General features: G+C 47.6%; 1 protein-coding gene across 1 annotated transcript in view; it reads right to left on the reverse strand.

Moving 5' to 3' along the window:
- Nucleotides 1–3,936: 3,936 nt before the first annotated feature.
- The window catches only part of FSTL4 (follistatin like 4), a 396,568-nt gene continuing 376,174 nt past the window's right edge, over nt 3,937–24,330 (reverse strand). Inside the window, exons 11-16 of the mRNA XM_058540354.1 lie at nt 23,800–23,826; nt 20,401–20,519; nt 15,522–15,671; nt 13,560–13,667; nt 6,735–6,844; nt 3,937–4,639 (exon numbers count right to left, since the gene is read on the reverse strand). Of these exons, the coding sequence (XP_058396337.1) occupies nt 3,937–4,639; nt 6,735–6,844; nt 13,560–13,667; nt 15,522–15,671; nt 20,401–20,519; nt 23,800–23,826 (1,217 nt within the window). The remainder of the gene's footprint in view (nt 4,640–6,734; nt 6,845–13,559; nt 13,668–15,521; nt 15,672–20,400; nt 20,520–23,799; nt 23,827–24,330) is intronic.

A 24,330-nucleotide genomic window follows, 5' to 3' on the forward strand; every position in this document is an offset into this window, starting at 1 on the left:
AGGGACAAGGCTTGGCTGAGATGTCATGGTCTCTGTTCCTGTCCGACGGTTCCTGCCTGACAATGTCCAACTTTGCAGACAGTTCTGAGTTCTCTCTAGTCTTGGTCACCTAACTCCGAAGGGCTGTGAGCTAGGGTTCACGGGGTGTGATTCTGGGCAGCAAGGGACTGTGTCCCAATGGGTTCTGAGTGCACTTGGAGTGGGATCTGGGGTCCTGGGTGGGGGAGGATGGCAAAGGACTTCATGTCAGCATTGTCATCATCCTATGTCACCTGTCTGGCCTCCTGGCATGGGGGCGGCGTGCCAGCAGTGCTGGGTGCAGGGAGGAGAATGTGAGGTAGATTGGTGGATGCATAGGAGGGAGGTGGGGAGGTGGGAGCAGGGTCAACTCTCCTGGAGGCTTCTTCTGCAGAGGAGGATCAGAGAGAGAGAAAGTTGTGGGATTTGGTAATGAAGATGGTTCAGCATCTCTGGTATTTAGTGAAACACATTGTGAAAAATGAATCGACTTTTTAAGCCCCTTGTAGAAAAATATATCCAGAATGAATCTGTTTCACATCTCAGTTCTGAAATCTCCTTTAGGTCACAGATTATTGGTCAACAGAAAACAAGAAGTTGTGGCCACACAAAGCTGACTCTAGGCTGCTTTCCTAAACGAAGACTCAGCAGTTACAGTTCCCTAGGGCAGGAGGTGGTTCTCTGCTTTATTAGGGGGTTGAAAGCTGTCCTCCAGGGCATCTACCTGGAGCTGGGAGCCCTTTTCTGCACAGAGGAGCCGGGAGATGGGGAGACAGCCGGGATGAGGGGGGCGGGAATTGTAGGGACTGATCTTCCGTCTCTGGTGAGGCCGCCTCTAGATCAGAGACCCTGCAGCATGCTGTCAGTGGTTTGCCCAGCCAAGACTTCCAAGGGCTCTTCCAGCTATGTCTGGGGGCTTGGGGAAAGTAGCAGGACCCTCAAATGACTTGGAGACTTAAGAAAGAAGCCCGGGCCAGCCCCAGGCAGGGCTTGCTGGGTAGGGGTTTCTGAGGCTGGCGTTTGCCACGTTGTGCGTCGTCCATGCCCGGGCCTCCTGTGCAGAAAGTCCATGCAATCATCTAGAAGCAGACAATCTCTCCTCCTTCCACCAATCTGTGGGTGCCTGGGCTGGCTTTTGGACCCAGCACCTCTGTGTGGGGCTCTGCTCACTTGGTCAGAAGTAGAATGAGGGCCTCCATTTCAAATCCTTAATGTCACCACACGTGTAGAGTACTTGTGTGTTTGTTATTCTGAAAAAAATCTATGTTGAGTTTTTGTAAACTTAGTTCTATTTCAAAATTACTGAATTTTGAACGTAGTTCATTATGCAAGTGGCTTTTTTGGCGATTCTTTTGGTAAAATGAATACTGTTTAAATAATGTGAAATAGTAATAGTTGACCTTTTGTGTTCCTCAGAAGGATCGCCGCCTGGGTTTGCTTCAAGGCCCACCTGTTGTGATGACTTCTTACACTAGTGGCTTTCAAAATGTGTTCCATGAGCCTCTTCTGGGGCTGAAGTGTGGGAGGGATGGGCAGGTGGGGTTCTGGCCAGTCTTTCCCTTGCCTCTCACCCAAGCAGTTTTCTTGATTGCACTGCTGAAAAAATATTTACCCTCCTGCCTTTGTGAATTTGCAATTTTCAGGCCTGTGATTTCCTGCTCCAATTCAGGCATATCCAGCATGGTGGCAGCGAGACCTAAGCTGACCACCTCCCGTAACTGCACAATGAGGACACGGAGAGGCAGATCTGCTTCTCAGACACACTTAGAAGTGGAAGGAATAGTGGAAAAGGAGCAGATGCTGCGGGAGTCACTCCCTGTTCAGGAGGCCAGTTTGGATTGGATTGGTCTTTGACTTAGGAATCTTGCCACCCAGAGGGGCCAATGCTCTGGGTTGGTGGGCTCTTTCTCAGGTAGGCTCAGAGACTTTCTTTTTCTGACAGGGGCTACCATGATTTAGATTTTTCCAAGCAGAAAAGTTCATGAAAGCTGGATAATTTTGGTGATAAACGTGGGAGTTTGGAAGCAAATGTGTCAAGATACTGAGGCAAGAATAAAAAGAAAGGGTGAGATGTGAGCCATCCATCTCAGCTATTGTGAAACTGAATATTAGGCTTTTGGGGTCAGTTTCCTCAACATACATCTACATATTTTACCTTTAAAAAAATCTAAAATATGAATGTTCACGTCTAGGCACACTCATGGGAGTGGTAGAGGACGAGTATTTGGTGGACCAAGATCCGTGAGACATGCCAGAGGATTGGCTGATCTCAGGAAACTGGGCAGAGGGTAGGTAGGTTGGGCAGTGAGATGGGCATGAAAAGGAGCTGTGTGTATTTAGAGTGAGACAGGGCCTATGTCTTCCTTTCCCTGAAAGCGGCCATTCCTCAGCAGCACAGGAAAGTCATAGCCGTGTCGGCAAGTGAAGGTGGGTAAAATAGCTAAAGTGTCTGGCTGTGATGGGCCCACCTCTCCCAACTCCAGGTGGTTGCCAATCCACTCAAGCCAGAAAGCATACCATTGTGTTTTGGCCACTGACGTGAGTGAGAGGGAAAGGGTGTTCTGAGAATCCAAGGGAGCCTTTTCCTTGCTGAGGTTCTCCAACACAGGCCGTCTTCACAGGGCTGGTTGGGCTGTACTTCTTGGATGCCAGCCCGAGAGCCTACCGGAGCCTGAGACAATTGGGAATAACTCAGCAGCGCCAGCCTGCATCCTTCTGATTCTGAGTTTTGGGGTGTGTGTTACTGGGGAGAGGAGGCTCATGGGTAAGAAAACACTTACTGAACTGTGCTGTCTGTACCGTAATGATGCAGGGACTGGGGGTGCCAGAGCCCCGAGGGCAAGGGACACAGGCAGAAAAGAGACTGGTTTTTGAGAGGAATAGGCTAAGGAACTCCTGGACCCCACTTGTGTACTTGGGGTTTCAGTGTTGAGCCTGGAGGTCACTGTTCCGCAGGCCACCCACACCTTGCCAGGTAAGCCCAGTCTGCCCTGAATTTGGGGTACTGGGCTTGGCTAATAAAATGCTCCCCATCAGTGGTGAAAAGCAGGCACGCAGGGTTTCTCCTGGTCTCTTGGGGTCCCAACCCCGGAATCTTTACCAATGTGGTGGCCTGATCTGCACTTGGGGGTGTCAGTGGTGTAGAAGACCATTATTCTTTGATGACCATTGTTCTTCTTTCTGGCTGTGGGAAGTGGGGTGGTGACTCGCAGAGACTTGGCCTAAGGCAGGGAAGAATACAGCTGGACCTCAGAGAGTGTCTTTCTGCTTACTAGCATTTGAGATTATAAAAAATTATTTTTCGATCAAAATTTCCAAAATAAAGTGAGTGATTTCCCCATCCCCCAAGATGCAATAAGTTTTGTTGGCTCTCCCTCAGGCTTACAAGTCAAATGGAAAGAAAAGCAGGAAGCAGCTGTGAAGGAGAAAATAAGGTCCAGAGCGAGGGCAGATGTGGCTTTCATGCCGGGAGGGAAAGCCCTGCTCCTGGTGAACCTGTGTTTCCAGGCCCGGTTTCAGGCCACTCCATCAGGGTGAAGTCCGGCTGGATCTGGCGGTAAGGAGAATGACTACGCGAAGGCAACCGACAGAAGCGTCAGCCTGGAAAGCAGGAGCTCTTGGTTCCATGAGGTCCCCAGGTAACACGGTGTGGAGCTGGGCACAGAAATGATTCCTTTACACAGCAGCATGTGTTCTCGTCGTAGCTCAAGGCATAAATCATACTTCCTAACAAAAAAACCCCAATCTTGTTAGCAGCGCATACCTTATACTAGGAAACTTGCAAGGAGACCAGTGTTGAACCACAAAGCGAATATAGGTTTTTGCTTTTGTCTGTAAAAATGTACAGGGCGCCTGCTTGGGGCTGTGGTGTCAGGACTAGGCAGTGCTCCTCGGCCCAGGGCTCTGCTCTGCGCTCCCTCATACCTCGCCCACCCATACCACTGTGGTCCCCCCCTTTATGCCCGACACCTCACACCGCAGTGCGTTTTGTCTCCCGTTGATGAGAAACAGCGACTCTTGGGCTGGCATGAGGAGGTACTGTCCGAACAGCCCGCTGTCCCTCACGATCCTGCGGGGCCCTCCCCAGGGCCAGGCTGGCCCCGTGGGCAGCTCCTTTAAGTTCTTCAGCACGCCCATCTTCCCTGTGGGCAGCTCCAGGAACAGCAGGGCTGGCTCTGTCTCCAGAGTGGCGTAGATGTAGTACTGATTGCCCTGGGTGAAGGACCGCTGGAAGGCCACGTCGGAGATGCCCTGGCTTATGGTCAGGTCATACAGGGTCTGGATCTCCCCGCCCAGCGTGATCTCCTGCACGTGCAGCTTGGGGCTGGTGGCAGCAGCACTGACTACGAAGCGCCCATCGGGGGATGTGTGTGGGGTGCCGGTTACATCACGATTGGGGCCAATCACGGAGTCCGTGACACTGTCGATCAGCAGCTGCCGTGCGGCCGAAGTGGAGCTGTCCTGTCGGCACTGGATGAAGAAGTAGCCGCCCAGGTGGGTGTGGGCCATGGCTTGTGGCATGCAGCCGTGGCTCTGTAGGCCGATGGTCTTGAGGAGCATCAGTGTTTCCAGGTCGACTTTGTGAACCACAGGGTCAGACTTGTTGAAGATGAAGCCGAACCTGGGACAGGAAGAACTGAGGTCAGAGGTTGGGAGGCCTCTTGGGGTAGGGGATCTGTCATTGGTCTCAAACAACTGCATCCTTTCTCTTTCCCTTTATCATAGTCCCTCAGTGATCTAACAGCCTATTAACAAGAGCTACCATTCTGCAGGGGATGGCTTCAAAAGGGATTCATCATGATGTCAGACCAAATGCAGTTGAGTTACAAATGTGTCTGGGTGCTCTCGTTAACAGGCACGCATCTTCAGAAAGGGTACAGAAGGAGGTCAAAGTGCCTTCAACAGCTCCTCCCTTTGGGATACCTTTGACTCAGCTTCCCCGAGGCCTTGTGCCACCTGGGAAGTGGTGGGCCTCTGCCTGGAAGGAAAGGACAAGAGGTGTCTGTCCTGACTGCCCGCTAGGAGGACAAGATAGGAGAGCCCATTCTCTAGCTGTTCTCTGGACTAACTGGAGAGTCAGAATGTAGGGATGCAGATGCGACTGAACAAGGACAGATTTCCTATCAGTGCTCCCCTATCCTGGCAGAGGAAGGTGAAGGGGCAGCCTCTTCTCTGGCCACATTTATGATGCTGGTGGGAGGAACCTCGGGCAGTGGAGCCGAGGACAGCTTTTCCCTTTGGAGCCAGGTGGCCTGGCACTGCTGCAGTGTCCTGCTAGCTGCGGAGCCCGGGGCAAGTAGCTTGCCTCTCTGAGCCTCTGTGACTCTAAGAGGATAGTTCCTTCCGAGGGCTGTTGGGAGGACTGAATCTAAGAGGGAGCTTTAGTGGGAGAGCTCAGTAGGTGGTAGCTGTTCGCATCTGGACTTTCTGAAATTCCTCTTTGGAGGTTGGCCACAAGTTGCAAAAAGGCCTGACTCCAGGCAGCACTTCCTTTAGAGTGGAGAGCCTCTGCCTAAATCCTTTGCTCATAGAGGCCTTTTGGCACTGTGCGCACCTACATGAATAGAGGAAAATCTCCTCCACAGTTTTCTCTTGAATAACTGTGCCTCAGAGTGGGGAAGATGCCCACTTTCAAGCATCTTTAAAGTATCCTTAAAGGGTCAGAGCACGGAAAGAGCAGGAAAAAAACCCCGACTCTTACAAAGAACTTTAATGTAAAAGCCACACATGGGTGCTGCAGAGCCTCTGAGTTTCAGCTTCTTGGAGGGGGTTTCACCATTAAGAACCATGTAGAGATGGTTCTCCAGTCCCTCTCTACAGTGAGGGGTTCACAAAGTGGCTATTTTCTTCCTCAGGCAAGGATAAATGGGCAAGTTCTATTTTTATAAGTCCAGCATCAGCTTGCAAAAATGAGTCACTTCTTCCTGGAGAAAGGTACTTGATGTCAGACTAAGAAAGGCATAAATAGTGCCAGAAGACTTTTGGGTCCTGATGACTTTATAAGAGGGCAGGCTTAGTCTGCTGCAGTGGTGACTTTACAGAAAGTGTCGAGGGTTCTCTGAAATGAACAGGGAGGGGAAGTTGCCAGGCTGGGATGAGGTTTGCAGTTGAGGCCATGGCTGTTATTTTTAGGCTGTTCTTTTGAATGATGGCAAACCAGGCAACAAAGAGGCCTCGGTTCCTTGCAGGCCCCCTGCATGGCTGCTCTGGGGGCTCCTAGAGGAACCATGGGCTGTGGTGAGCAGAGAATAAGGCAGACTGGGGCACTGAAAGGAGACTTGGCTTTGTGTTTAGCCTGACTCTGCCAATTCCTGGCCGTGTGACCTTGGCCAATGTCTTAACTTCTCTGAGCCTCAGTTTCCTCATCTGTAACATAGAGGTCAAGACTGTCTCTACTAGTTTTTTGTGTCTAGCAAGTAGAGGGTGCTCAATTAACCACTGTTTTCTTCTTTCCTCTATTGTCCTCACCTCAAGGATGAGATTTCCTGACCTCACAGGGCCCCTGAGGGCCTTAGGAGCTGGGTGCCTTTCTTAGCTCTAGCAATTAAGGAACAGGGATGGGTCCATTTCTCTGTCCCTTCCTGATGGGGTCCAAAGCCAGCCCAGGATGAGTAGGGGAGATAGAGAAATGAGCAGGTCCCATCCTGGGTGAACCTGCCCCATGCAGAGCTGAGCTGGATGATAGAGTACCTTAGGGCATCGCGGGCTGGTCTCACCTGATGTGGTTGATGATGAGGTTTGTTGGGGGAATGAAGAAATCATCCACTCCTGCAAAAGGTGTGCGGATAAGGTGCTGGCCCTGGCCAGTGCTGGCTTCTGTGATCACCTACAACACAGAGCAGGAGTCCTCGTGAGGGCCCATCCAAGTGGGGGCACGGAGACATCGTAAGCCCTGGTGGAGACCCCCAGCAGACAGGCTGCTTGAGAGATGAGGGACAGGCCACAGTCTTGGGGGTGGGGGCAGGAGCAGACTGGGAACTGCTCGGGAATGGCATAGGCAGGGATCCCTCCTTCCCAGGAGAGGAAGTGGTGGGACAGGAGTGAATGCCTCAACTGCTCCCTCCTGCGCGGTCAGGCCTGACTGTGCTGCACGTTGTCAGCTGACGCCGTGGCAGCAGAGTGAGACTTGCAGGGGTCATGTTGGGGGCTTCTGAGGGAGGTCCTCAGAACCAAAACATCATTCTGCTCAGAGAAAACCTCCCCACGACAGAGAATCCCACCTTCTCAACACCTAGCCCACTCTGAGAAAAGAGGGAGAGAACTTTTTAATCAGGAAAATGTTAAATGGTGGAATTATTTATTGGTTCTTTATTTTCCTTTGATGCCAGGTGCCTGCGCCAGTTTGTTGGGACTCTCTGTCATATACTGCTCATAGAGGCATTCTCTGAGAGCACTGACTCCATAATGTATTAGAGAGAGCAGAAATCCTGCCGCGATGCCATTCAGAGATGCTGGTCATGCCATTTAGATGTCTTGCAATTAGAATGCTGGGGAGAGGTTCCAGTTTCACAAAGGGGACTTGCTGTGAGAAGTAAAGAATTAGGCCCTGCGTTTTGTACAAATCGGTAGTGACAGCATGGCCGCCTCTGTTTCCTTGGAGGTGACACTGTCTCCTTTGTGGACTTGGCAGGAGAGGACTTGAGCCATTCCCTGGTGTGTGTCCCTGCTGTGTCTGTATCAGGGAAGGGCAGGCTGGCAGCGCAGAACAGAGCTGAGTGATGTCTGAGGTTAGACAGGATGAGAGAGTGGTCTGGAGGTCCCGCCAGAAAGCCCCCTGTGGTCAGGTTGGGCATCTGTCCATCAGCTACTGAGGCTTCGGGCCAGGGCAAGTTGGAGACATGGAGCCAGACAGCCTGTGTCCCATGCCCTTCTGCATGTGCTCGTCAGCCTCCAACTTCTAGGCTATTGCCTGGAAAGATGGCAGACCTGCAGCCAGATGAGGGGCTTGGCTAGCTTATGGGCAATTTTGGCTCGAGGGCCCCAAGGACAAGCCCAGACCCTCTGAGCAGGACAGGAGTCAGATGAGAGATCCTGAACAGGGAGGTTGGACACTTTTCCTGATCATGATATTGTGGCTGTGTGTTTAGAAGTAAGGGTCCAGATTTCTGCAGCCTGAGGCCAGGACAGTCTCTGGTGGGGCTTTATGACTCATGTGGCTTGGAGCTCTGGATGCTTTTACCGTTTAAGAATGGGGTTGCCTTCTGGCTTTACTTTTATGACAAAACAAAATGCACCTGGCCTGCCTCCTCAGGCAGGTTTGAGGTTTGAGTCTCTTTCAGATCATGTTTCCCGTGGGGGGTCAGCAGGCAGAATACCAGATTGAAATGATGAAGGCTGTGATTTTCAGTCTTGGGCAGCTCTAAAGTTCTAAAGTTGGATCAGGTTATTTTCCTGTGATTGTTAAAAATGGCCAAATAAATAACACTTCCCTGGCAAGTCCCTGGGGAAAACCTCAGAGAACTGGGCGTTAAGAAAATATCAGCACTGGGAAACTGGATCTTAGAGAGTCTAAGGGAAAAACCCAGAGAATTCCAAGATGCCACGCAGTCATTGCTTGATATCAGGCCTGTCATTTTAGCTTATAATAGAGATGGAAAATTACAGGCTGTCAGTGGTCAGTGTCGTTCACGCTTCACCACTCTGACACCCTATATTCAGAGGTTACTTCATCAAAATGTAGTACCATGGGCCGTTGAACTGATGCAGGCACGTCAGCCTCACTTCTCTGAGTCCTGAGTTTCTTCTTGGCCTTCTGTCTTAGCACATGGCCGGGCACATCAGTGCCCAAAAGATAACTGTGGAACCCCTCAAATTCACTGGCTTTGTGGGCTTGGTTCAGGAGATGTACATATGTGCTGGTTATCAGGAGACGTCATCATTCAGTAGGCAGCATGGGGTAAGGAAGGCCGAGCATCTCCCTCAGAGGAGTGGACGAAGCCAGCCGAGAAGTGACACTGGGGAAGGGCAGGTGACAAGGTATCCAGTGCGACAGGCTGAGTGGCAGCTAAAAGCTGGGCCTGGGAGTAAGGGGGCAAGACAGCACTGGACAGAATTGCTGAGGGAATGAGCCTCATTTATAGAAACACCTTCATGTAGTGTCAGCAAAGTTTATTTAATGAATTCCTTAGTGTTGGATATTTAGAAGCATTAGGGTATTATTTTTAATGTTTTGCAAATATAAATCATGCAGTAACACATAATGTTGTAGCTAAAGCTTGTCTATATCCATGATCATGGCCTTTGGATAAGTTCTGAGAAGTCAAGTCGCTGGATCAAAAAAGCCTTGTTTTGAGGCTTTTGGTTCATATTTCCAAATTGCTCACCACAAAGGCTGTGCCACTTCACATTTCTGGGAGTTTTCGTTAAGTACTGTTTCCCGAACCTCAGCCCAGAGTGACGAAGGTAGGCTCATTCAATCTATTTCATTTTCTTGTCATAGTACATTTTGGAGACTTTCCAATTATGGTGATGGTGGGCATCATGGTCTAATTCCTGATATTAATTAAAATGCTCTTAGTGTTTTGTCCTTTAGGCAAAATTTGCCCTTGGTTTCTGGGAAATAGTCTTCATTACATTTAAGGAATTTCCTTCTATTCCTATTTTTAGTTTTTTTATTAAGAATGTCTGCTGTATTTAATTAGATGCCTTTTAAGCATTTATTGAAAATATCATAGGTTTTTTTTCTGTTTTAATTTGTTTGTGTTATGAAGAATGTTGACGGATTTCCCGAGAGTGAACCCTCATTGTATCCCGGGGGTTTGTTCTCTGCATTCAGATGCCGGACTCTCTTTTTAACACCACGCTTAGAACTTTGCTTCTGTATTCATAAGTGAGATTAGTTTATAGTTTTATTTTTTTAATAGTATTTTTAGTCACTTTTTATAATTACAATTATACTGGCTATTAAAAGCAGACTAAGGAGCTGTACATTTTCCTCCTGTGGTCTGGGATAGTTCAAATAATGTTAAAATTACCTATGTTTTGAAGGTTTGATAAAACTCCGCTGTACATTTTTCTATGGTAGCTCTTTAATCTTTAAAAAAATTTTCTATGGTAATGGTTCTATCTCAAGTTTTCCTTTCCTTACGTCAGTTTGTTTTTTTCTACATTTTGCAATCGTCCAGTTCTTCTAGGTTTCAAAATTTGCCGCCCAAAGTTGCAATGTATCATTTTAGAATTTCATCCTCCTGTATCTGCAGCAACATCCCTTTTCTCGTTCCTCTTTTTATCAGGCCTGTGAAGGACTTACTTGGTTCCCTTCTTGTTTTGTTTTGTTTCTATTAATCAGTCTTTTTATTAATTCCTTCTCACTAATCGCTTTGTTCTTTTTCTAATTTCTTAACACGAATACTTCCTTTGCAGGCTTTTAAGGCACAAATATTCCTTGTGTACAGCTTTCTCTGTATCCCATAGCTTTTGATGTGAAATAGTCGTTTTCGTTGCTTTTGAGACAGTTTGTAATTTCCCTTTTAATTTCCTTTTTGATCCAATAGCTACCTAGGAGTGTTTTCTTATGAAGTCGTATTTTAATTATTTCTAATTATCAGATAATGTCACCTATAACATCTACTTTTGCAAAATTTGTTAAAGTTTTCTTTGTGATTACTGATACACTTTTGTATGTGTGGACATGTGAAAAAATTCTATTTGGCAGATGAAAGGTTTTCCATATATTTATTAAACCAAGTTCCTTATTCGTATTATTCAATTTTCCCATGTCATTATTTTATCTCCTTAGTATGTACAATATAAGTGCATTTTAAATCAAGTTCTCCTTGTATTTGTAATCACGCTTGTTTTATGTATTTAGTTGTTGTTGTTGGCTATCTATTGGCCGTTCATCACAAGTTGTCTCTCCTGATGCTGTTTAGTGCTTTTAACCTTAAATTCCACCTTGTCTGATGTTCATATTGCTGCTCATATGTATCTATTGTTTACCTGTCATCATTCTTCCCAACCCTTTAAATTCAACCTTTTGGTATCACTTTGTTTTATGTGTGTTTCTTGTAAACAAGTTATAGCTAGTTTTTTTTCTTTCTTATTTTTTAAAAACCCACTCTGATCATCTCTGCTTTTATTAGCAGAGTTCAGTTTGTCACATTTGGAATAATGAGATACTCATTTCTCAACTATTAATTTCAAACAACATTCCCTATATCCTCTCTTATCCTAATGACATTTTTAAGTATTTTTACTGCCTCCTCTTTCTACTGATTTTTACCAAAATAATTTATCTTTAGTTACAGCCTGGTATCAGGATTTCTCTTTCAGTGTCTCTCTCCTAATTCAAACATCCTTATTTAGCACTTATTATACATTTCCAGATAGTCTCTCCTCATCCATCTTACTTTTAATTTAGACCTTCCTTTCTAGTTCATTACTTACAACTATCTCCTCTTTATCTTTCTCCATCTTGATGTCTCTGATCTGGTTCATCTGATGTTTGTCTGGTATCTTTCCTCAAATGTGTTCCTCAGATGGGGCACATGAGTGATTTGCTTTCTGAATCCTTGCATACCCTTATGTCTTTCTTTTGTCCTGACAGGTAAATGATATCTTGGCTGGGAATAGGATTCTTGGATTTCAGCCCTGTTATCTTAGTAGCAAGTAGATTCCATGGTCTTCCAGCTAATGGTGCAGGTGAGCAGTCCAATACCAATCTGATTTTTTTTTCTTTTACAATAACTTGTTCTTTCTGCCTTGAACCTTGTAAGAGTTTCCCTTTATTCTTGGAGTTGCAGAATTTTACCAAGAAGGCCAGAGATGTGTCATTTCTCATCATTCCAGCCTAGAACTTGTGGATCCCTTTTAATCTACGTGATTAAGTTTTCAACTCAGAGCTTTTACTCCAAATTTATTTAATGTTGACTCCGTTACAACTGTTACCTTTACTCTTTCTAAATTTCGGTTGATTTCTGAGACCTCAAGTCTTAATCTCTTCATATATTAGCTCTGTGATTTGAGAGAGATTTTCCTGCTTTTTATCTTTCAGGAGACTATTTTGGGTCTCAGTAGAAACGATGCATTTTTCAACTCACCTACTGAAGTTTTAAATTCATTTTTAGTTCCAGAAAAATCTTTTTTGGTGGCCCTTCCCCTTGAATTTCCTCAAGCACTTTTTTTTTTTTTTTTTGCTGAGGAAGATTTGCCCTGAGCTAATATCTGCTGCCAATCTTCCTCTTTTTGCATGTGAGGCGCTGCCAGAGCATGGCCACTGACAGATGAGTGGTGTAGGTCTGTGCCGCTGAAGCGGAGTGTGCCAAACCTAACCACTAGGCCATCAAGGCTGGCCCCTTAAGCACTTTCTTAGAGCTGCCAGAGACTGATAATTCTCTGGACTTATACTCTGTTCTGAGTGACCTTTCTTCTGGCTCCTAGGCCCTCTAATGGGTTATTATTATTTTTCGTCAGCTCACTGTGGCCGAGGAGTGGTTGATGACTGGTTGATGGCATCTATTCAAGCGGCAACGGTCCCAGTTTATAGGAGGTGAAGTAGTGTCTTCCTCCCGGCCCAGCAGTGCAGAGGCAGGCAGGCAGGCATGTGGTCAGTCCCCAGGAAGAAGCTTCTGTAGACCTGGGTATCCCTGGCCTCTTAGCAGTCATGGGAACAAGGTGAACTTGGTTCCATCTGCAGCCCTTCTCAGCTGGGGCTCTGAGAGAGAATGAAACTCTAATGTCCTGAGGCATCCACTGTATGTAATGAAGTAACTTCTCTTCTGTGCATCTAGAATGGTTCTATGCACCATCTTTGGGAGAATTGAGGAAACAGGCATTCAAATCACTTCTTGTTTGGCTTAATCCTCTCATGCATCCCTGATGAGAAAGGCTAAGCCAGGCACACTCCACGTGGGGGTGGTGAATTTCCCCGTCTGGTGGAGGGAGGAATCCCACAGATCTCCTGGGCCCAAGCTCTTCCCAGAAGGCAGTACAGGCAGTGGCTGCAGGTGTGGGCTGCAGGGCCACACTGCCTGGTTGGACCATCGGCAAATTATTTGACTTTTCTGGGCCCTAACACACTATAAGCACTCAGGAAACGTGCTTTAATTTATGGACATAATTGCTGATGCTGCTTTTCCTTCTCCTTCCATATTGGCCAGTATCTAGTGCTTGCTTTGACTCTATTCTCCAGCCAGCCCAGCCCAACATGAAGAAGGTCCTGTCTCCCTTCTCACTGCCTGGACTCCAGGGCCTCCCTCTGTTCGGCCCCAGGAGCTCCTGGCTCAGGAAAGGCAGGTGTTGTGGAGCTGGTCTGGGTGAGGCCTGGGAGCCACATTCTGGTGGCTCAGGATCCTATCTATCAGACATCAGAATCCCATCTATCATCAGTATTATTGTCCTTAACAGCAGGCCTTGCTAAAGATATTCTGCTAAGTGCCTATGAGGGGCGTTTGCTTGCCGCTGTTTCCTACTCTCTCCTTGAGCTTTTATGGACATATTTTGATAAATATGATTAGCCACCTAGGGAAGTGGGAGACATTTATTAGCTAGGGAGAGAGTTCTTTCCTGCAGGGTGGGTGTCGGCCTCCACGTGCTCAACATACCTGGAGGCTTGGTTGGGACTTGTGCACGTCCCCCCAGCTCAGGACCCACACTTGGTCATGCGACTTGTCATAGGACAGCTTAGCTGGCAGAGGGTCCACACCTATGGACTTGAAAAAAAATAGTGACAAGTGGTCATCGTTGTTGTAGAAGCTGACACAGTGGTCATTTCTGGGCTTTGTGTGCGTGGCTACCACTCTTGGGTGGGTGGAAAGCCAGCCTAGCAGCCTTGGCAATGAACCCATTTGGAAGGCCAGCACAGAAGCTTCCCTTCTGGGTTTGTCTGCAGAGGCATAAAATTGGTTGCCAGTAATTTCTCCCTTTTAAAAACTTCCTGCATGATTTACTTGAAGGAGACCCAGACCATTTTGGCAAAGCCTAAACACGGAGGCTTTAAGTTTTCCACTCAAGAATCAGCTGAGGACAGATTCTTCATCACTTCACCTCTCCTGGGGGCCTTCTGGACCTCTTGAACCCTCAGCGTCCTTCCCTAGGCTGCCCTGTGGCCAGATTCTGGTGAATTGGCCCTTCCCCCTGGGTCATCTGAGACTGACTTTGAGATCATCCATTGTCACCTCTTATCTTTGTGCAGCTTCTATCTTGTACATCCTTTGACTGGAGCCTATAGCACCAGGCTGACTGTTTTTTATGGCTGTAACTGAAACTCTGCTATCCCCTGAGGACGGAGCGTCCCCTGTGGCCCTGTCAAATGCAGACTGTTTTCTCTTCTACTTCTTATAATGTGGTTTTATAAGTTCCAAAACTCTGTTCTGTGATACTCATGCCACTACTCTATGACCCCTGTTCTTCTCGTCATTGGCCAAATGTCCTAGCCAATCCGTTTGTTCACTAAAGACATTAACACATGGCTCATTGTCTACCACTCACTTGCTTCACAAGTTTGGTGCCTTCCAATCCACATAGATGATTCATCCAAAGGCCCTTTCTCAGTTCCTTCTTGGTTTCAATGATCGTTTCCTCCTCCTCACCTCAGCCACCATAACTTATACCTTGTCAAGATAATTCTGAAATTTCAATTTCAACTAGCCATATTCTAGCCTTTCTGATCTGAGGGTATAAAAACCCCATCAGTTAAAACTTCTCTAAAGAACTGTCTACGGAGTTCCTGAATCCATTTCTCCTTAACTCATCCCCACCAAGTTTCTGTCTTCATCACTTCACTGACCTGTTCTAGACCTTCATGTCAGATTCAGAGATCACTTTGTGATCCTCCTCTTACTAGACATTTCAGCGAGATTCCACATGGTTAACTATTCCCTTCTGGAAACTTTTTCTTCACTCAGCCTCCCACCTCCCTAGGTTATTTTCCTCATCCTGACTTCTAAATGTTGGCGTGTCCCAGGTCTTCATCTTTGACCTTTTCTCTGTCCACATCCTTTCCCATGGAGGGTGAGCTCATCCAATACCATAGCTTCAAATAACTCACTATATATTCTGATGACTTTAGGATTCATTCCTCTGTTGATAACCTCAACTGAACTCTTGACTTTTGCCCATCACCTTACTCCAGCCCCACTGGCCTTCCTTTTGCTGCCAGAGTTGGAATCCCACTTGGCATTTAGATCTCAGATTCTGTTCACCTTCAGAGAGAGGGCCAATTTAAAATTGTTTCTCTGTCACATTTCACCTGTAAATAGCTCTTACTATTTACAGCTCCCTAAAATTCTGATTTATGATCTGTCCCCCCAACTAGAATATAAGTTCCAGGACTTCATTGCTCGGTTTTGGCTGTTTTCCAAGCACCTAGAACAGTGCTTGGCACAGAGTAGGCAATAAATACTTGATGAATCACTGCACATCAATATTCCTTGCCCCCTTCCTCCCGCTGCCCCCCAGTCTGATCACCTCTCATAGGAGCTGGAGAGCCTGCAGGAAACAAAGAAAAATTTGGCAGGCTGTGCCCCAGAACTGGAAGTCCCCCTCCCTCCCTTAGAGAAATGTACCTGTAGGACTTTCTGGGCTTGAACGTCGACCACAAGGACTCTGCTCAGGGCAGGCTGGGCCACGTAGATGTACCGGTGCCTGACATTCACTGCCGATGCCCACTGGCATGGCTGGGTGGCATCTCCTTCCCCTTGAGGACAGATTTCTTCCTGTAAGGAGATAGGCTGCCATATATCTTCTTAATTCTCTTTTCCTCTGACATCTCCGGGCTCCCTCTCCCCTCCTCTGTCCTTTCTTCCCTCTCAGAATCCTTTGGATCCACAGAACATGGCGCATGAGCCCTCTCACCAGCTTTTCACTTCATATCCCTTTCATCTCTCACTTCCTCCTACTACTTCTGAGGCTGTAACTCCCTTTGTGGTCATCTCAACCAGCAGCTTCCAGCTCCATGTTCTTCCACTCTTATGTGCCACCTTCCCCCTCTCCTCATCCCCATCATTTAAAAAACTTCTGTCACTGGCCGGGCTTCTGAAAGAGTTACCTACACTCTCTGCTTCCTCACCTCTCGTGTGCTCCTTAACACTCTGGCTCCCATCCTCACCACAAAGCAGGCAATGTTCTCACTGAGGTCAATACTGACTCCTCAGTTATTAACCCCCCACCATCATTTTATTTGAACTTTGGGCATCATCTGACACTGTAGTGACTATTCGTTGGTTCTTCTTCCTCCATCCTACCCCAGAGGCTGATCCTTCTCGGTTGCTCAGTCATGATCAGTTTGCTGATCTCTGTATGTCAGAGGGCTCAGGGTTCACTCCTGGATGACTTTTCTCCTCTAAAGTCCACTCCCTTTGTTAATGTCATCTAATATATGGCTTTACCTGCAGTCTACATGCTTATAACTCCCACACTGATATCTTTAGCTCAAGCCTCTTCTCTGAACTCCAGACTTATACAGCCAAACACCTAGCTCTACTTGGTCCTTTAATGGCCGTCTCAAACTTGTAAGTCTAAAGTCAACTCTCAATTTTACCTCCCAATCCTGCTCAGTCCATTCAAAAAATGGCAGCTCCATTGTTTTACTTCCTTAGAGCAAAAACTTTGAGGCCATCTTTGACTCCTCTTTTTCTCCCCATACCCTCAGCCCTCATCCAATGTATCAAAAGTCATTTTAGCTTTACCTTCAAAATATATCCAGAATTCGACTCCTTCTTACCACTTCTACCTCCATCACCTTAGCTCAAGCCCCATTACCTGTCACTGGGGTACCTGCTATCATATCCAGATTGCCCCTTGATTCCACCCTGGCCTCCTCCCACCTGTTCTCGACATGGAAACCACAGGGATCATTGTAAAATGTAAGTTAGCCCACGTTACTCCTCCTTTCAACACCCCCCTCCCCAGTAACATTCTTTCTTGCTCAGAATAAGATCCAAGTCTTTCCCAAGCCTAAAGGCCCTATACACTCAGGCTCCTGCTACTCTCCTGACCCTTCTCTGGCTTGTCTTTCCCTTACCCACCCTACCCGTGCACATGGCGTGCTCATTCTTCTTCACTCATGCCACACTTCTGCACCAGGGCCTTTGCACTGGCTGTTCCCTGTGGCTGGGATTGCTCTTCCCCAGATATCTACATGGTTTATTCTCTCATATCCTTCAGGTCTCTGCTTAAGTGTCATCTTATTGAGAGGCCGTCTTTGACCTCATCTAGCTTAGCTCCCCCAGCACTCCTCACTGCCTTACCTTGCTGCATCCTTCATGCACTTGACTTTGTGCATTTATTTTTCTGTGCTTCATCTCTCTTCTTTCACTAGATTGTAAGCTCCTTGAGAGTAGGCTCTCTGTCTGTTTGGTTCACTGCTACATCCTTAGCACCTAGTACAGTGCCCAGCACAGAATGGGCACTTAAAATATATTTGTTGTATGAGTAAACGAGTGAAAAATCTGACCTTCTTTTCCCTTGTCTTCTAAGATATACATTCCCACGTTTTTCCTCATGACTCTGACCCAACTCTGTTTCAGTCTGCTTTGAGGTTCCTCTTGGTCTGCCTGGTAGCTGTTGATGACCTCCAGGGTTCTGTTCTAGGTGCCCATCTCAAATCACCCACACAGACCCTTGGTGATCTTGTCTAGCCCCCTTGGCTTTTTCCAACACTCACATGCTCGTGGCTCCCAGATCTGTGTCTTGAGCTCAGAACTACCTTCTCCAGTTCCCACTTGGTTCTCTCACGGCCACCTCATCCTCAAACATCCACACCTGAGCTGTTCCTGCTCCTTCCTCTGGGTCTTCATCACCATCGGTCAGCCAAGTGTAAAGCGTGAACACCATCTTTGATTCTTCCTGCTCCCATGAACTGACCTCTAATTAGTCACTGAAGACTACTGAGACTATCCCCTAAATCTCTGAGATCATCTACTGTCCATCTCCACCCTGTTTCTCTCCTAGAAGAATGTAATAGCTTTCAAACAGCTTGCCTCCTTGGACTCTCGCCACTCTGTCATCACATTTAATCCTCATAATAACCCAAATCTGCATATGAGGAAACTGAGGCTCAGAGGGGTTAAGTAACTTCTCTAAAGCCACCTAGGCTGCTGAGTGACAGAGGTGAGCTCTGAACCCAAGTCTGCCTAACTTTGAAGCCTGTGCCCTTATCTATTAATCGTGCTGCTTCCTGCTGGACAAAGTTGACATTGAATCCAGCAGAGAAGCTGGAAAGAAGATGCACCAACCTCCTATTCACCCAGCACTTTAGAAAGAGAGTCATTCCATTGTAACCCTCCTGTGAGGTGTTTGGTATTTTCTAAATGAGAGCACTGTTATTTGGGACTGTTCCACAGCTCACCATGGTCTTGTGTTGCCTGAAATGTCTTAGGATCTCTCTTACTGTGTCTTGTTCTAGCTTCTTAGGAAAATTGAGTCCTGGTTAGGATTTGAGAGATTTCCCCAAAGCTACAGCTTAGGTTATTGCAAATATATGAGAAATTGTGCCAATGTGATTGGGTGCAATTATTTAAACTTAACTGCTAGCAATTAACTAGGACCACTCTTTCTAGATTGTTTCATGGCTATTAATGTGGAGGGAAAATTCATCAGAGGTAGCACTTTTAAAAAAGATTAATTCAAATGAAATAGCCTGGAAAACAGCTGTTTCCAAGCTACAAATTTGAGAAAAGCAACAGCCTGAGATACACCAACAGCCAGCACAGCAATGCAACAAATTTGTTTAGGAACTTGTCTGGGCCGAGCCCACTGCCTTCATGAATCTAAGCCCGTCACTATTCACCAGTTCATTCACTGTATGTCCTCAAGGAGGGCACGTGGGGGCTTTTAGATTACTCTTTTGGGTTAATGCCATAGTTCTACCTTCAAGTAGCTAGGGTTTAGTGGAAGAGGTCAGATCCCATGCAAGAAACCACCAATACAAGGCCAATTGTGTTACCAGTGGGAGGGACAGAGCCCTGGGGTGGAGTGAGGTGGGGTGGGGAAGCACAGCCCTGAGGGATGCCTCCTGACAGCTGGGTCTTGAGGGCTGGAAGGGCTTTCCTAAATCTGCTACCAGCAATCATCTCTTCTGCCTCTGCCCACTGCATGTTATGTTGACCCTTTCTACCTGGCCTCATGTTTTGTTCACAGCACCTGACACTCTGGGCATTCATGTGTTTCATGTTCTATCTCCTGGTTCTTTGAGGGCCACTGGGTACCTCCAAGCTCGCCTCATCTATCAACTGGTTGAGCATCCCTTCCTTTCGTAAACTTGGCCTTCCTTGGGTTCTGTGACCCATGTTCTCTAGGCTTCCTTAAAGCTACTTTTGCCTGCCAGAGCACACAGGCCCCTCCAGCTCAACACTGCCATTTCCCCCACTGCCTTGTGGATGTTTCTGTGCATGTGTCCTACGGGCACCTCAAACTCAGCCCATCACAGGCTGACTTCATCTGCTTGACTCAGAGCCTATCTGTCCTGCTCCCGGGGTCCCCAGCACCCAGCCCTGGGCCTGGTATGTGGCATAGGCTGGGTAGAGTGTTAGAGAATGAATGGTGACCCCCCCCAGCTTGCTCCTCCTCCCGTGTGAAGGGCCCTCCCCTCCTCCTAGCAGCACTCTGGATTACCCTCACATTCCCTCTAAAATCTGCTCAATTCTCCCCACTCCCACTGCCACTGGCTTAACCCAGGTCACCACCCTCTCTCCCCTGGATAATGACAACAGTCTCTTCACCTACTTCTGTGCTTCTAGTCCAGGCCTTCTCGCCATTACCCTCACTGAGGCCCTGCACATGTTCTAAAGCAACCTGATCATGGCCGTCTTTCACCTGAAATCCTTCATGGATCCCAGGGCTTTCAGGATACCATTAGAACTCCCCGGCCTTGACCCTCACCTACTATCATCCTAATCTTAGGCCCGTCCACATCCATTCTTCCCTCCAGGCATACAGAATATTTGCAGTTCCCTGAACGTGACACGATGGTTTATGCCTCCATTCTCCATGTTCATGACATTTCCTCTAGAAACCCGTCACCAATTCCTACTGATCTTCAGAACTGAGCCCAGGTACCACCTGCCCCAGGAGCCTTCTCTGACTTTGTCCTCCCCACGTCTGGAGAGGCCTCTCTCCTCAATGTTCCACTGCACCTTGCACATCCTTCTCACGGCACCTGTATGGCAGCTGTCTGTTCACATGGCTGTCTCCATCATTTGACTGTGAATTGAGGCCAGGAATCCATCTGAACACTCTAGGCCTCACCTCAGGCTCAGTGTATGGAATGAATGCGAGTTGAAACTCTCAGCCTCCTATGTTCCTTCCTCAGCCTTGGGACATATTTGGAACCATGCTACATATAGCAAATGGAATTCAAGAATCAAGTGGCACACATGGTGAAAGACGGGCTTTTAGGACTTGGTCTGTGTGTGATGGAGACATGCCGTAGGCACAGAAACTTACGTAGCTCATGAAGATTTTCTCAGTGGGTTTGAGATGCCTCTGGATCTCACAGTCCACGGGGTGCAGGATGACAATGCCATCGTCGGAGAAGACGTAGAACATGTTTCCCACACTGAGGCCTGGGAGGAGCAAACACAGCCATGGTTATGCCCCTTCTAGCAGCTGACCCCCAGGCAGGGTCACATGCCACACTGGGCACACATGAAACCTGCAGTTTGGGTGCATCTGGTACAGGCACAAAGTGTGAGCCCTGGTGGAGGTCGGGGATGAGAGGTGAGCAGGTGGTGTGCGGGGAGCATGGGGAGAAAGTGCCCCGAGGGCCATGAATCAATATAGCACATCAGCGCTCTGCAGTTCCCAGGCTGTCCTCCCAGACACGCACATCCACCCTAGGTCATCTAGGGCTGGCCACCAACACAAGTGTTCAAACAAATGACAGCCTTGGACTTAACGTACATCTGACCTTTCCTGTTCTGAAAGGCAAAGCTTCCCTTGGCCATTCATCATTGACTAAAATCAGAAAGGATCAGATGATGCCAAAATAGCAAAGGCTCTTATTTTTAAACACATTTATGTATAGCGTCACTCCCTGGAACATGGGATCCCAAGAATGCCGTGTCCTTTGTCCAAACTTAGTCCTGGCCTGTCTGTGCTGGCGAACCTCTCCTTCGAGACAGCTTCCTCCAACCTCTGCCCCTCCAGTTGCTCTGTGGCAGCCCCATGCCAGGCAGCAGAGCCCACAGCCTGGTTGTGCCTGCCTGCCTGCCCTGACCCGGCCCAGGGCTGTGGCTGTCTGGAGAGAATAGGCCTTGGGGACCAGCTAGTTCAGTCTCCTTATTTTAAAAACAAAGAAATTGAGGTCTGAGGTGGGGAGGGGCTTGGCTGAGGCCACTTACCTTTGTGCCAGAGCCAGGGTTAGACCCTGAGCCCAGGGCTGTGTCCCCTCACTCTGCCTCTCCACAAAAGAGTAACAGGGCACAAAGAGGTAAGGTTGGAATTCTCCCTCCCCCTCCCCCATTCCCTTCATTCCTCTTGAAGGCAGAATAGTAAAAAGATTTCTACAGAGTCTAAGAAAATTAAGTATACAGAAAACTCGCTCTTTCCTACCATGCTGTGGAAACCAGTATACTGACTTAATTGACTCTCTGGATAAGTTTTTAGTGAGTTAGAAAACAGTAAAACAAGCAAACAAGAATTGCCATTCCATGGGCTTCCAATGACTCTGCAGGCAGTTTTCTGGGCCTTGGGCCCTTGGTGATGGCACCAGTGCCTGTGCTCATGGCGTGGACGGAGGTCCCTGACTCCACGACACAGCCTCAACTGCCTCTGGTTCTGTCCTAAGAGTGGCTCAGGGCAGGAGGGTCCCTGCCACTGTGAACAGCTTGACCCCAGCTTCTCAGAAGCAGGTAACACATGGGAGCATCTGCATAGGTCCTAATGGGAATCCTGGGGTCCCGGGCGGCCTGTCCCTGAGAGCCAAATGAAGCTGGCTGCCCGCGAGTGTCTCGTCTTGGCTCCCACGGCATCCCAGAGTTTGGAGCAGGGCATGGCAGCACGCATTTGCTCTGACCCCATCTATCTTGCCCCCAGCAGGACCTTCTCTTCTGTACACTCACACCTGGCAACCTCTCTCACTCAAACCTAGGGGCCGGAGGGGGTCAAAGTCCCCGCAAAACCACAGACCCCACAGGAATAGCCTCCCGGGGCTTCTTGGAAAATCATTATGCTGAAGGAACCAACATAAGATGGAAAGCTTAAGAGAATCCACATGGGGTTTGCAGCTGTAGCTACATTTCAGGCTGAGCCCAGTGCCTTGTTCACAGTCGGCAATAGAACGTGAAGCTCAACAAATACTCGCTCAACAAATAATTGACTTCACAGGAGACTCAGCCTCGTGATCCAGCCCCCTGGGAGGTTCTATCTGAGTTTAGCTTCCACTAAGGGGGCTTGAAGGAGCTTTCTATGCTTTTGTGTGCGCTCATCCTCTCATTTCTCCTATTGAGATTTGGGAGTGCCCTGTGGCCTCTTTGTTTTTGCTTCTGTATTCCCCTGTCTCCAGGCCTTGAGTTTTAGCAGTGAAGGGTACAAGCGGCTAGGTGTCCGGGCATGATGGAATTTGCTCACTGCTGGATTGTCCAATACTACTGCAGCACGGGCCAGCCCTAGGCCCTAAGCCTGCTGTGGGTCCTACGTGGGAGTTTGGGCCTCTATAGCCGCATTTCACACACCCCAGGGCCTCCTGCATTTTTGCAGGTCTCCACTTTTGAAACTTGACTACCTTTGTAGTAAACTCACCTTAGGAAAACACGACCTCTCAAAGACAGAGTGAAAGCCCTCTGTGTGCATTGTCGCCTAGGAGCTAGGTTCAGGTAGTATCAAGGGACCACTGTCCGTGATTAGTGACTGTTGCTAAGACTTGTTCTTCTGTGGATTCCTAAAGCCTTATGGCAGCAATTCCTCATTTTCCAGCCTCTGCTTTTGTTTTGCTCCAAGACTTACTGTGTGAGCTTTAGTGCCTGATGTTCAGGAAACTGTTCTGAGTATGTATATGCATGAGCATGCTAGAGTGTAGTCGTGCAAAATTCTTGAGGAAAGTATAAGACAGGAAATACCTTGGTTTCTAAAGAGGGAGATTTAGTGCTTAACCCTGAAATCACATGTGCATTCTGCTCTCTCATACTCCACCCCCCCCGCCCCCCACCTAACTGGAGAGTAAGTAACCCCAAGGGGATTCGGACTCTGCTCTGGTGAAGGGGGTCAGAGTTGGGGCTGGGGTCCACGCATGCACATGCACCCCAAGCTTGACTCGGGCTCTCTGATCAAGCTCCCATGTGTGCCTGCTGTGTTTTGAACCACATGAAATTGTATTAGATCATTTTTGACGTAAAAAAATGGCAATTTTGTATGGCCCAACCTAATATCTAAAGATTGTCTGATAAATACAAATCAAAAATTTTGCTCATTAAAAATATACATATAAATATTCATTTACAGAAATCATAGTAATTTTTTTCTTCAGCATTTCCTCAAAGTATACACTGACCCCCAACACCAATATCAGCTACTTGAAAAAATTTTAAGGCCCAGATCTGACCAGGAACCTCTGCCAAGTAGTCTGCTTCAGTGGAGGTTTTAAATAGCTTTAAATAGAAACTTTCCATTTTTAAGTTCTAATAGACTAATGTCCATTAAAGACATTAGTAGGTTTTAAATCTGCTTCTCAGTGTGTGCCACTTGAGTTTGGCACTGACCCACCCATCTGATTTGGCACGTGGACCCCACTTGTGCAGACTGCTTGGTGTCTGGAAAAGCTAATGGTGGCTCATGGAGAGATGGCCCATTATGGAACCAGGAACACACATGATCAGAGGCACAACACAGAACAAGTTAGTTTGGTACCTTCCTCTCGCCATAGGATGTTTGCAACTGCAGCAGCAGAGAATCAGGAAAGTGGGAACAAGATTGAGGAAAGGGAGAAAACAAGAAAGCAACGTCAGAACCTTCACTATAGTGATTCAATGCATGAACACACTGGTATCTGGTCCAGTGTGTATAGAATCTGCCCCACTCACTGCCCCAGCAATGGACTTGGGGGGATCTCCAGACAGGGATGAATGCTTCCAGGTCTCAGGACCCTTTCGATTGCTAATGAATCTTTGAAATCAGGTCCCAGGATCACAGAAGCTAATGGGATTCTCCAATTCTGTGGATGACAAAGAGTGAGCAACATCTCTCCCAGACCTCCTGGATTACTTGCAGGAGCATGCTGACTTCCCACTCCTAGGAAGACCATAAGAAATACTTCTGATTATCTCCTTTGATGATAAAGACTTGGCTTGGAGTCTCTGACCAAGGGAAAGAGACCATGTCCAACAGCCATGTCCATGAAATCACACCTGCAGACCCACTTGGGGAGCAGTGGCTACAAGG

This window comes from Diceros bicornis, chromosome 1, assembly GCF_020826845.1.
Source record: "Diceros bicornis minor isolate mBicDic1 chromosome 1, mDicBic1.mat.cur, whole genome shotgun sequence".
NCBI classification, from domain to species: domain Eukaryota; kingdom Metazoa; phylum Chordata; class Mammalia; order Perissodactyla; family Rhinocerotidae; genus Diceros; species Diceros bicornis.